This window comes from Coregonus clupeaformis, chromosome 9 (assembly GCF_020615455.1).
Source record: "Coregonus clupeaformis isolate EN_2021a chromosome 9, ASM2061545v1, whole genome shotgun sequence".
NCBI classification, from domain to species: domain Eukaryota; kingdom Metazoa; phylum Chordata; class Actinopteri; order Salmoniformes; family Salmonidae; genus Coregonus; species Coregonus clupeaformis.
In genome coordinates, this window is record NC_059200.1 from 53,108,844 (window position 1) to 53,123,257 (window position 14,414).

The 14,414-nt window shown below is 43.9% G+C and overlaps 1 protein-coding gene across 3 annotated transcripts in view; it reads left to right on the forward strand.

Annotated features, from left to right (window-relative positions):
* The window catches only part of LOC121574087 (calcium/calmodulin-dependent protein kinase kinase 1-like), a 124,067-nt gene that overhangs the window by 30,954 nt on the left and 78,699 nt on the right, over positions 1–14,414 (forward strand). For all 3 annotated transcript variants that reach the window (XM_041886679.2, XM_041886680.2, XM_045222675.1), the window contains exon 2: positions 7,793–8,265. In XM_041886679.2, the coding sequence (XP_041742613.1) occupies positions 7,927–8,265 (339 nt within the window). In that variant the 5' untranslated portion in view covers positions 7,793–7,926. The remainder of the gene's footprint in view (positions 1–7,792; positions 8,266–14,414) is intronic.

Consider the following 14,414-nt stretch of genomic DNA (forward strand, 5'->3'; position numbering starts at 1 on the left):
CTGGTCATCCCCAAAGCCAACACCTCCTTTGGCTGCCATTCCTTCCAGTTCTCTGCTGCCAATGACTGGAACGAACTGCAAAAATCTCTGAAGCTGGAGACTCTTATCTCCCTCACTAACTTTAAGCATCAGTTGTCAGAGCAGCATACCGATCACTGCACCTGTACACAGCCATTCTGAAATTAGCCCTCCCAACTACCTCATCCCCATATTGTTATTTATTTTGCTAATTTGCACCCCAGTATCTCTATTTGCACATCACCTTTTGCACATCTATCATTCCAGTGTTAATACGAAATTGGAACTATTTTGCACTATGGCCTATTTATTGCCTTACTTCCATAACTTACTACATTCGCACACACTGTATATATATTTTCTGTTGTATTTTTGACTTTGTTTTGTTTACCCCATATTTATCTCTGTGTTGTTGTTTTTATCGCACTGCTTTGCTTTATCTTGGCCAGGTCGCAGTTGTAAATGAGAACTTGTTCTCAACTGGCTTACCAGGTTAAATAAAGGTGAAATAAAATAAAAAATAAAAAGAATAAGCTTGTATTATTGGATTGGTATGGATGGAAGTAGAGGAGCCCAAATGGGGTTCAAATGGTTTGCAAATGTGCTTCAAATGAGAAGGTTGTGGCTCCTGTTGATGCTTAAACATCATGGAGAACACACACACACAGACACACACACACGATGATTTCAGGCTTTTTCAAGTTGTTCAGGCTTTTTCATCACAGCTCTATTCAGTTGTAGACAGCAGAGGAGACGTGAACTACTCAATGAACCGTATTCAACCATATTGAATTACGCCATATGTTTGGTGGTGGTAGTGTGAAGGGAAAACGTTTCTCCTAGCTGCCATTCCCCTCCCTCAGTCGCTTCTGTGCTAGCTTCAGTCGCCTCTTGCCACACAGCAAATTTGAGATCGGAATTTTAACACACACTTTCTTAGAAATGATATGTGACCATCTCAAATAGTGTTAAACTAACACTTTTCAAAGTGTTGATAAACTAACACCTCAAGAGTGTTAGGTCCCTAACACAATGGGTGTTGCAAATTCCGATTTAAAGTAACACTTTCTCAGTGTTAGGGAACTTGTTAGTAACTTGTTTTGGGTTGTTGTTTTAACACTGTAGGGTGTAAAGCCATATTTGCATATTTATTTCTCAGGGTGCCTTTCGAGTGATTTTAGAGGTACCAGTACCACCCATGACTGTGTTTGCTACTGACAGAAACATGATTGTTGCATTTGATGGCTTTCAGTCCTGTAGCCTTCACCTATTGAGTGCCTAAGTGAATATTTTATCATACAAATTTAATTATTTATGACAATACATAATTATTTTTGACAATACCATACTTCGACAACCTAGTTTTACCATAACACACTGGTCTGAAACTCCTGGTTTGCAGGCCCCATCGGCAAGTCATATTGTGCTGTCTTGCAATGTGTTATATAATTCCTATTGGAATCCAGCTAGAGTTAGGATAGCCAACAATTTGAACTTTTAATCACCCGCAACTGTAGTTAGAATGACTGCCAAGGTAGGGAAGATTGATAAATGAGACTACCTAAACCATCTCAACTGGAACAACCATCTCAATAACAGGTGAAATAAGTCCAACCACTTACAGATTGGATTCGTTTAGAAAAAAGTAGGTTATTTATCTTTGTGTAGTATAATATAAATGTATCAATCAATGTGCATGCAGAAACAGAGATATTAAAACACACTATTCTAAAAAGCAACCTGCAACAAAGCATGCTGGGAATGATATAATAATGAGGCCCCTCCCATGTCTTTTTCACTCAGAGAGTGACAACACAGCCAATTAACAACACCATCAGGTGGTGATTCCATTGTGATTTAGAATAACACTTCATTTATTCACTGCAGGTGGTGTCAATTTCAATCCCACTGGTGTTAACCCTACTTGAATCAACACTCAGATACAACACTTTTTACCTCAACACCCAGATTTCAACACCCGCAAATTTGCTGTATAGGTTGTCATTGCAAATATGAATCTGTTGTTTATTGACTTACCTGTATAAATAAAGATCTAATAAAAATAATCAATAAAAGTCATCACAGACCTCTTGTTTGTACCTCTTTCTCTCCCTGACATCATATGAATGCCATTCCCTGATAGGCTCAGTCACTCTGAATGGTTCCTGAAGACTAGAGTGCTGCTGTAGCATCAGTTAATCACTGGTTAGCTAATAGAGAACGGTTAGTACCATGAAGTGGCTTTACCATGTTTTTCAATGGGGTCAAGAGTCAGTGGTACTTGTCTCTATCTCCCTCCCTCCCTCCCCTGCCTCCGCCACTCCACTCTGCCTCTACCTCTCTGCCTCAACCACCATCACAATCAATTAAAAGGCTTTCCCCACTGTTTGAAGTGTAATAACTGTTTTGTCAGCAGTGTTATTAGGTAGAACGACAGTTATCAGACCAGGGAACATTGGAAGCTATAAGCTGTAATTTTTTGGTTGAATTCAGGTGCGTTGTCAATATCCTCCACATTAATGGTTGTCAGGGGCAACGAGCAGCCAGCCCTCCAGGACTGAGATTTCCCACCCACTGTGAGGGATCTAACATGGTGGGGTCTACACATATGCCAGCACACACACACACACACGCTCGCATGCAAGCACACACACACACATGCTGGCACCCACATGAAAAAATACTATTGTATACTATTGTTAAATACTATAGTATACACTGTAGTGTTCACTTTAGTGTTGCGGATATGACTATAGTATACTGTATTATTTACAGTTTAATATAGTATAAATACGTGAGTAAAGAAATTGGGATGGCTGCCGTTTTACGGTGTCCTAACCAACTGTGCTATTTTGTTTGTTTTATCGCATTGTTTGTAACTTATTTTTTTATTTGTTTTGTACATAATGTTGCTGCTACCATCTCTTATGACCGAAAATAGCTTCTGGACATCAGAACAGCGATTACTCACCTCGAACTGGACGAAGATTTTTTCTTTAACGAGTCCGACGCGAAGTATATACTGCTTTCTTGAGACCAGGCCCAAATCCCATCATTTGCGTGAAGAAAAGACGGAGAAAAGGGGACAGAGGTCGGAGGTCGGGCTGCCTTCTGAGAATTCGTAGGCGAGTGAGTAAACCTCCACTACCATCCTTACTATTGGCCAACGTGCAATCATTGGAAAATAAACTGGATGATCTACGATTAAGACTATCCTACCAACGGGACACTAAAAACTGTAATATCTTATGTTTCACTGAGTCGTGGCTGAACGACGACACAGATAATATAGAGCTGGCTGGGTATTTCCGTGCATCGGCAGGACAGAGAAGCTATTTCTGGTAAGATGAGGGGCGGGGGTGTGTGTCTATTTGTCAATAACAGCTGGTGCGCGATGTCTAATGTTAAAGAAGTCTCGAGGTATTGCTCGCCTGAGGTAGAGTACCTCATGATAAGCTGTAGACCACACTATCTACCAAGAGACTTCTCATCTATATTATTCATAGCCGTCTTTTTACCGCCACAGACCGATGCTGGCACTAAGAACGCACTCAAGAGCTGTATAAGGCCATAAGCAAACAAGAAAATGCTCATCCAGAAGCGGCACTCCTAGTGGCCGGGAACTTTAAGTACCAGTGACTCGCTCAATACGAAAGTGGTCAGATGACGCGGATACTACGCTACAGGACTGTTTTGCTAGCACATACTGGAATATGTTCCAGAATTCATCCAATGGCATTGAGGAGTACGTACATATCCAAACCAGAAGCCATGGATTACAGGCAACATCCACACCGAGCTAAAGGCAAGAGCTGCCGCTTTCAAGGAGAGGGACACTAATCCTCGGATGTGGCAGGGTTTGCAAACTATTACGGACTACAAAGGGAAACCCAGCCTGAGCTGCCCAGTGACACGAACCTACCAGATGAGCTAAATGCCTTTTATGCTCGCTTTGAGGCAAGCAACACTGAATCATGAATGAGAGCACCAGCTGTTCCGGACGACTGTATGATCACGCTCTCGGTAGCCGATGTCAGCAAGACCTTTAAACAGGTCAGCATTCACAAGGCCGCGGGGCCAGACGGATTACCAGGATGTGTACTCAAAGCATGCTGCAAGTCTCTTCACTGACATTTTCAACCTCTCCCTGACCGAGTCTGTATTACCTACATGTTTCAAGCAGACCACCATAGTCCCTGTGCCCAAGGAAGCAAAGGTAACCTGCCTAAATGATTACCGCCCAGTAACACTCACGTCTATAGCCATGAAGTGCTTTGAAAGGCTGGTCATGGCTCACATCAACACCATCATCCTGGAAACCCTAGACCCACTTCAATTCGCATACCGCCGAAACAGATCCACAGATGACGCAATCTCAATCGCACCCCACACTGCCCTCTCCCACCTGGACAAAAGGAACACCTATGTGAGAATGCTGTTCATTGACTACAGCTCAGCGTTCAACACCATAGTGCCCACAAAGCTCATCACTAACCTAAGGACCCTGGGACTGAACACCTCCCTCTGCAACGGGATCCTGGACTTCCTGACGGGCCGCCCCCAGGTGGTAAGCGTAGGCAACAACACATCCGCCACGCTGATCCTCAACACTGGGGCCCCTCAGGGGTGCGTGCTTAGTCCCCTCCTGTACTCCCTGTTCACCCACGACTGCGTGGCCAAACACGACTCCAACACCATCATTAAGTTTGCTGACAGCCTATAGGGAGGAGGTCAGAGACCTGACAGTGTGGTGCCAGGACAACAACCTCTCCCTCAATGTGACCAAGACAAAGGAGCTGATCGTGGACTACAGAAAAAGGTGGGCCGAACAGGCCCCCATTAACATCGACGGGCTGTAGTTGAGCGGGTCGAGAGTTTGAAGTTCAGTCTCCCCTCAGGAGACTGAAAAGATTTGGCATGGGTCCCCAGATACTCAAAAGGTTATACAGCTGCACCATCGAGAGCATCCTGACCGGTTGCATCACCGCCTGGTATGGCAACTGCTCGGCATCCGACCGTAAGGCGCAACAGAGGGTAGTGCGTATGCCCCAGTACATCACTGGGGCCAAGCTTCCTGCCATCCAGGACCTATATACTAGGCGGTTTTAGAGGAAGGCCCAAAAAGTTGTCAAAGACTCCAGTCACCCAAGTCATAGACTGTTCTCTCTGCTACCGCACAGCAAGTGGTACCGGAGCGCCAAGTCTAGAACCAAAAGGCTCCTTAACAGCTTCTACCCCCAAGCCATAAGACTGCTGAACAATTCATTAAATGGCCACCCGGACTATTTACATTGATACCTCACCCCTCCCTTTGTTTTTACACTGCTGCTACTCACTGTTTATTATCTAAGCATAGTCACTTTACCCCTACCTTTCATGTACAAATTACCTCGACTAACCTGTATCCCCGCATATTGACTCGGTACCGGTACCCCCTGTAAATAGCCTCATTATTGTTATTTTATTGTGTTACTTTTTATTTTATTTTTTACTTTAGTTTATTTAGTAAATATTTTCTTAACTCTTTCTTGAACTGCATTGTTGGTTAAGGTCTTGTAAGTAAGCATTTCACGGTAAGGTCTACACCTGTTGTATTCGGCGCATGTGACAAATAAAATTAGATTTTATTTTATTTTAATTACTGTAGTGTTTTTGGACTGTAGTATTTACTCTAGTGTTTTTGCAGTCTGTAGTGAACTATAGTATTTACTATAGTATTCTACAGTATACTACAACATTCTACAGTAAGTACTACACATCAAGGTATACTACATTGTGTAGTACAGTATTCTACTGTATACTACTGTTTATTTCAGAATTCTAAGTACTGTAGTATTCTATAGTAAACTGTAGTATTTTTTCATGTGGGCATACACACACGTCTTCTGCTCACTTCTAGACTCAACATAAACCAGTCTTACACAATACTGTGACTTACCACTGGTATAACACACACACACACACACACACACACACACACACACACACACACACACACACACACACACACACACTTAAATGGACAATTTGTCTGCTGAAGCACAGAGTTCTCCATTTCAATAAGCCCTGACTGTTCTCCCTCCAGGGATGGAAACAAATTGCCTTCCTCTTTGTGGAAAAGAGAACAACATATTTATTTCCCCCCCTGATATGTGTGTGCGCGCACATTTGTGTGTGTGTGTGTGTGTGTGTGCATGCATGCATGCTTGTTGTGTGTAGTGTGTGTGTGTGTCCTGCCGTGCTTGTTGTGAGTGAGAGAGATAGGCAGTGATACATTATCAAATCAAACGTATGTTTCTGTGAAAAGACTCCAATTGACATGGAGCCAAGAGTGCCCTGGTGAAAATTAAAATGCTGCTTGAAATCATTTGACCCCAGTCAAAACTGGAGCACCCAGTTATTTTGGAATATAAGGCACTCTGACTCCAACTAAACGGTTAGGTTTTTGTGTCCTGAGAAATCTCAGGAATAGCGGAAGATGACGATGTCCCATTTCACTACTCTAAATTCAACCTCTAAAAGGTATTGATATTCAGACAACTGAAACTCCTCGCAAAGGTTATTGTAAATAGATTCACCATTTTATATCCAATTAAGCCCCTTTCTCTGGATTATCGACCCTAAAGAGGTGGACACATTGAGCTCTTGGAGGTAAAAGCATCAATCATGCGTGTGTGCGCACTGTGTGTGTGTTACTCCCTGACTAAGATAGATGGAGAAAGGCTCTTTGAGATGGAAGGATTGTAATGTGAGAGATTTCTCGTCCGTTCTTCTTCCCTCCCTGGCCTTTGGATGGAGTAGATCTGATCCACTTTGCATATCTGTGCTCTCTCATCTGCAGAGACAATAACACCACAACCAGCTGACTGCACAACCTTGCTTCGATACCAACTCACTATGACTATCTACTTCCCTGATTAACATTGAACAAATCTCTGCTGTGATTGTCACACAGGTTCAAGCACATACACACACACACAAAAACACACACACACACACACACACACACACACACACACACACACACACACACACACACACACACACACACACACACACACTCGGTGTAATTGCATGAGAAAGTGGATGTTGTTGATCAGAGCTGTGTTAACACACACACACACTCACAGTAGGAGCATGTCCAGAGGAATGGATCATAATCAACTGTGCTGGGCCTAGATTGACTTTCATCACAGGGACATTTATTTCAATTAGATCACCCATGCCTAGACAGCTACACACACCGCACACGGCACACACACACGCCTGGACGACTTCATCTGCTGGCTGGCCCCTGCTGGAACAATCAGCTTCTCACTGAGAGAGAGGGAGAGATAGAAGGGGGGCTCTGAGGTGTCTGGATGACAAAACATTGTCATACAGTAGCTATTTACCTGGGCTGTCCTCATAGCACAATGTCATAAACTGCCTATACCTTTTAGATGTGTGAACTTGACTCAATCAATCTACACAGTATATTGTGATACATGTTCTTGGATAGATTACATTGGTCTGGTTGTTGTCGCTACCTGTTTATCATGGCACATAATACAATATCAATATCCATATCATATGATATCCACACCATAGTAGTGTGTTTGATCTATGGGTTTTTATTGAGCTGCCACCTTGGCCGGCTCTTCCTTGTAAAAGAGGTCTCCTGACCTCAATGGGACTTCTCGGATAAAGAAATGTGAAATGGAAATATCAATTCTCTCAATCATTTTCTCTTCTAAATGAACTCATACCTCTCGCCTCTCTCGGTTCCCTGCAGCTCCAGTGAGACCCCAGTGCGTGCTCCCCCAGGCTGGACCAGGCCCACACCACATTGATGCTGGTGGGTCCATCCCGCCTCCCTCCTCCCGTCCTCCTCTTCGTCCTGCGCTACCCCCATCCCTGCATCCAGTGATGGCGATGAGTACCGACCCGGGCTGCAGAAGGGACGACATCAGCCCTGACCCCGACCCAATGACCCCTGACCACAGTGATCTCACCGCCATGATGGCCACCGTGACTGTGACGACCGCCGAGACGGGCGGCTCACCGGCCAATAGCATGAGGAATGGGGCTCAGCAGGGCGGAGCTAAGAGTGGCCCTCCTCCGCGGCCACACCTCTCAGGGAGGAAGCTGTCGCTACAGGAGCGGGGGACGTACCCGTCTGGGAGGTCAGGGGGGGCTCACGTCTCCCCCCGTGTGGTACGCAGACCCACCGTGGAGTCCAAACGGGTCTCCATCTCAGACGCCGAGGTGAGGGAACTGACTCTGCACCTACACCGGGAGAGAGAGAGAAATTCAATTCAATCCAATAAATATTAATATTGCTTCTCTGGAATAAATTGAGTTGAATTGAGAGGGCTAACCGTTAGGTTTATAATGGGGTTTGGAGGCATAGTTAAGTGGTAGAGCATCTGGCAGAATATCAAGAGGTTCGGGTTAATCTGGGTTTAAATAAAGGATGAATAAAATACAAAATGTTGAGGACCGTGCAGTCATGGTTGGCATGAGTGTTTTAGCTGTGTGTGTTGTGACCAGGGGTCTCTGTCATTGAATGAGTAGGATTGTATGGTCCGTCGTGCAATTGTGACTCGTGCTTTGTAATGCAATCTGTTTCTGTATTAGATAGAAAGGGAATGTCCTGTGTGTGATGTGCCACTGAGCGGTCAGTCAGACAGAGGGGTCAGGTCAGGAGATTTCTCTCTCTGAGAGCTTAAGTCTTAACAGCATTTGTGTGTGTGTCTGTGTGTGTTCGGTGCGTGTAGCCTACGTGTGTGCTCTGAGTGAATCACTGCTATGCTCGGTGACAGTTGTGGGATTTGACATGAAAGCTGTAATCTACATCTTGAATATTCTGCCTCTAGCTGGATTACCATCTGGTCTCATCTGAGAGAGCACTAGAAAATAGTCCATCTCCAAGAGTGCGTACGAAATGGCACCCTATTTCCTAGAGCCCTTGTCAAAAGTAGTCCCCTTACAGTTTATCCCAATTGCTAAAACACAATTTTGCAAACTAGGCTGGTTTTATCAAAATACTTAACACAATTCACAAAACCACACACCCAAACTGCAAAATACCTCATATATCCTGCAAAATGAAGCACTGCAACCAAAACTACATATAGCATTATCAAAATCAAACGTTTGCACGAAATGGCACACACTTCATTCATATTACCAGATTTTTGTCTAACCAACTACACACTGTTGGGCATAATGAAAAGCACTCTCATCTCTAGTATGCTTTGCCATAATACTAAAATAGTTCAAATTGTAGAAAATTCTTCAGATTGTTCACATGCACAGACATATTTTTATTTTTATTTTTCACCAAACAAGTCAGTGCAACAAATGCACAGCAGATATATTTACATTGGACTGAACAAAAATATGCTCACAAAAAACAGTAAACTGAAAAAGAAAATGTGCAGAAAAAATATATAGAAACAAAAAAAAGAGGCAAGAAAAATAATTAGGCAGCATCTTGCCGCACAGCTGGGTCTGGCCACAACGCCTCGTCCACATCACAGGCAATATCTTCCCTTGCCAGACATCGAGGGAAGAAGCGCCTTGAGAGCCTTATCCATCCCTGAATCGCACCCACATCAATCTCATCACATGCCTCTTCCATAGCCTGCACAAGAGGCATGCGCACAAAGGGCTGCCAGTCGTATACCTTCCACCGCCATGCCGAAAATAACTCTTATGTGGGGTTCAGAAATTGTGAGTATGGTGGGAGGTATTGCACGAGAAATGGTGGGTGGTCAGCAAACCAGTTTTGGACTGGGGCTGCACGATGAAAGCTCACGTTGTCCCATACTACAACGTACCGGGTTCTTTGATGGTCTGCATCATTCATACGCTCTGGTGGTATGAGAATGTTGTGGAGTCTGTCCAGAAATGTGAGAATATGGGTTGGATAGTCCAAGGTTGGCATGACGGTGGAGGACACCATGCGTATTGGAGATGGCAGCGCACATTGTGATGTTCCCACCACGTTGGCCAGGAACATCTATAATGGCTCTGTGGCCAATGACGTTTCTCCCCCTTCTTCTGGTCTTTGCTAGGTTGAACCTAGCCTCATCTATAAAGATGAACTCATGTGGGATTGCATGAGCATCCATTTCCAGTACTCCCTGAAAACAAAGAACAAAAGCAGTCAATATGGTGTTATCCAGTACACTAGGAAACAATGTTGCGTGTAGTGTACTGCAGTCAATATTGTACTTACATCCACATATGCTCGTCTGACCTTTTGTTTCTTTGAGAGTTTCTCTCAAACGGCGCCTTATAAAGTTGTTTCATTCTGATTTGGTTTCGCTTGAGAATGCGAGCCAATGTGGACAGACTGACTCGTTGAATGTTGTTGAATATGGTGTTGTCTTGGATGATGTGGCTTTGAATTTCTCGTAATCTGATTTCATTATTTTCCAAAACCAAGTTTACAATGGCAGCTTCCTGTACCCCGGTGAACATTTGGCCCCTTCCTCCACCATGGTTGCGTCTCTCAGTCCTTTAGAAAAACAAAAAAACTAAAATATAGGGCTTGGACAATGCAGCCTAAAGATATTTCCCCCACAGTAGAGTAAATTGTACAGGAAACATGTAGACATCAGCCATTCATGAAGTAAACAGGTGTCACCCAACTGATACACTATGACATGGGGTGTACTACATAGTGTGAAATACATTTTGGTTACATACCTGTACTCCAGTCTAAATGTCCAGATGACACAGGCAACAGTAAAACGGCTCAAGTTGGGCTGCACTCTCTGTCCAGCCTCTCGCATTGTCAGCCCATGGTTGATGACATGATCAACTAAGGTTGCTCTGATTTCATTTGAAAGTTGTTGTCTTCTTTGTCCATGAACTCCTCTACTAGCTCTACCCCTACCTCTCACTCTTCCTCCCCCTCTCATTCTCCCCCTCCCTCTTCCTCTTCCTCTTCCTCTCTCTGCAAAGTCTTCCATTGTTGTTGTAAAACAAAAGGTGCTCACCTGTGGTCTTTTCATAGTGCTTACTTTCTGATTGAAGTGGTAACAATTAACCATTGAGGTGTTTGGCCAGGTGGCACATGTATTGGCCAATTAGCTCATGTAGTGTCATTTTGAATGGCAGTGTTTTGAAATGGCAAACATGTGACTTTATGTCAGATTGTTGTGTCTTATGCAGAGAACCGTGTGCAGTGCATTTAAAAAGTGCCATTTTGAATTGCAAAATGTGTGTAAAGCAGAAAATGTGTTTAGACTTTTGGAGACTTGAGAAGAGGTTTTGCTCTCTGTGTGTCAGTTTAAATAATTGTGCTGTGCATGTCATATTAGTGTGTTAGTAATAGGGAATATGGTGCCATTTTGGATGCAGACCAAGACTTACTTCACTTAATCTTCACTACTTCAGTTAATATTCGACTATACTCTCCTCAATAACTGGAATCCAAGTCATATACCTAATAGTTAATACCCAAGTGGATCCAATTGCAATACTGTGGGGAATTGTGTATTACTGGTAGATATATATTTTTCATGCATTCAATTCAGACTTTCTGTCATTTTTCCCATTAAAATGTATCTTTGGAGAATTAGTGAATGTCAGAGTACAAATTTGTAAGTCGCTCTGGATAAGAGCGTCTGCTAAATGATGTAAATGTAAATGTAAATGTACATCAGTCTTCACATCATGGTTAAGTGTTCTTTTAGAACTAGGGTAATTACATAAAGAATATGTGGTTGATTGGTTACATCGGTGAGCTCAGCAGTTACCTGATTCACTCACTTACATGTAGGTACAATCAAGTCACCCGTGTGTGTTTGAGCGAGTCGGGTGTACCTGTGTGTGTGTGTGTGTGTGTGTGTGTGTGTGTGTGTGTGGGGTGTGTGGTGTGTGTGTGTGGGGTGTGTGGTGTGTGTGTGTGTGTGTGGTTTGTGCGTGCGTGCTGATAATGACATCCTAGGGGCGGACAGAGAGAGCAGGAGAAGGGATCATGACTGTTAGCCGCTTTACCTTGTGTGTGACACATCCTCCTGTATACCTGCCCCCTGATAAACACTCACAGTGACATGATGTTCTGTGTATAGAGAGGCTCAGGAGTTGGTTTACTGGAATGGGAAGGGAATAAACCGTGTAGTATATAGACTATTTCTAACATTTAAGGCCCTGTACACAATCAGGTTGCACAACTGATGTAAAACGACTGTCACAATCGTTGTGAAACAACGTATGTTTTTGTCATAAAGGTTTTGTCTGCACAACCCTTGTGTACTTATTTTTGTGCAGAAAAACTCTTTGTTATATCACAACCATTATACCAAATGTGTTGTACATCTTTTTAATGAAAGGTTGGTTTTCCTCTTTTTCTATTCAGTTCAGGTAGTATAACTGTCAGGTAGGGAGATGAGTGTGTCCTACTTCGCTATGACGTGCAAGCTACTCTGACTGACACATGGAGAATGTTCAGAAATACAAATGTGGGAATGAGTAGTTTAAGGGTTCTGTCTAGCTCTGGCTGTCAGTTTGTCAATGACATGGGCTGTGTCTCAAATGGCACCTTATTCCCTAGAGCCCTACTTTTGACCGGGACCCATAGGATTCTGGTCAAAAGTAGTGCACTGTATAGGGAGTAGGGTGTAATTTGGGACACACAGAGGTTAGCAGAATCCAGGCTTAGGACGCGTTCCAAATGGCACCCTATTCCCTGTATAGTGCACTCCTTTTGACCAGAGCCTTATGGGGAATAGGGTGCCATTTGGGATGCATCCAGGTTGTTCATGCTGTGCATTCTGTGGAGGTATGCAGAGATTAGCATCATTCAGGCTGTAGCGGTGCTGATTGACAGGGAACCAGGAAATGCTTCTGACCTCACTCACAATGGATGACCTACGGCAGGGGTCGGCAACAGGTGGACATCCATTTGTGGGAATACTTGGTAAACAGATTTCCTAAACGAAACAAGTTTTCTGCTGAATTCCTGCTGATTTTAGTATTTTTTTACCAAACCGCAAACCGTCCCGCGAGTGATTGTTTTTGGCAAAAAAATACAAAAATCACCAGGAATTCAGCAATAAATGTGTTCACCGTGCCTCCCGAGTGGCGCAGCGGTCTGAGGCACTGCATCGCAGTGCTAGAGGCGTCACTACAGACCCGGGTTAGATCCCAGGCTGTGTCGCAGCCGGGCACGACCGGGAGACCCAAGAAGCGGCAATTGGCCCAGCGTTTGGCCAGCTGGTATGTCCTTGTCCCTTCGCGCTCTAGCGACTCCTTGTGGCGGGCCGGGTGCATGCACGCTGACTGTACGGTGTTTCCTCCGACACATTGGTGCGGCTTGCTTCCTGGTTAAGCGAGCAGTGTGTCAAAAAGCATTGCGGGTTCGTGTTTCGGAGGACGCATTGCTCTCGACCTTCGCGTGTCCCGAGTTTGTACGGGAGTTGCAGCGATGGGACAAGACTGTAACTACCAATTGGATATCACAAAATTGGGGTAAAGAAAAATACAAAAATATGTGTTCACCAATTATTCCCACGAATAAAATAAGAGACATACACTGAGTGTATGTGATCATGTCTCAATGTAATCAAGCTATGAAATTATTGTTATTTTCAAATTTCAATTTGCAGTGTACAAATTAGTATAATTATGTTCCGGCCCCCCGACCATCCGCTCCGACAACAATCGGCCCGCGGCTGAGTCTAGTTGCTACCCCTGACCTACAGTATAATGGCATGGAGAGAACATGGTTTTCCTCTATTATTAAGTGGTGGAGTATTTTTCAATGTTTCTTTCAGTCTCTGTCTGTCTCTTTCTCTCTCAGTCACTATGCTTCGCCTCTCTCTTTCTTTCTCCTTCCGTACCTTCTTGCTCTATTTTTCACCCTGCTACTCCCTCCATCTCCATCTCCCCCCTCTCTCTCCACCATGAGTATAATTTATGTGGCTTTAATTTCAGTCTCTTGTTTTTAAACCGAGGATTAAGCACAGTAATCTGTAGAGAAACACCTGAAACAAACAATGCAGAGATACTTCAACAGTATCGACAAAACACAGCACACAGAAACATGATTACAACCACATCCACAATAGCATTACACATCCTTTGTCTAATTTTTTATGTTCCTGTAGAATCTCTCCCTTTTCTCTCTCTCTCTCTCTCTCTCTCTCTCTCTCTCTCTCTCTCTCGTCTCTTGTCTCTCTCTCTCCCCACACTCTCTCCTTACTTCCCAACCACAGTGACAGCATCGCCTTCCCACTTCGCAGAAAAAGCATGAGCTTTTTTCTAGCGTAGCGTTGTCGCACCAATAAATCTCCCTCCTCTATTAATTGGCTCGTCACCCGATACTCAGTCAGGGTTGACTAATGTCTATCTCAGCAGGCCACCAGTCTCCAGCAGTGCACTCAGGTGTGTGTGTCTCT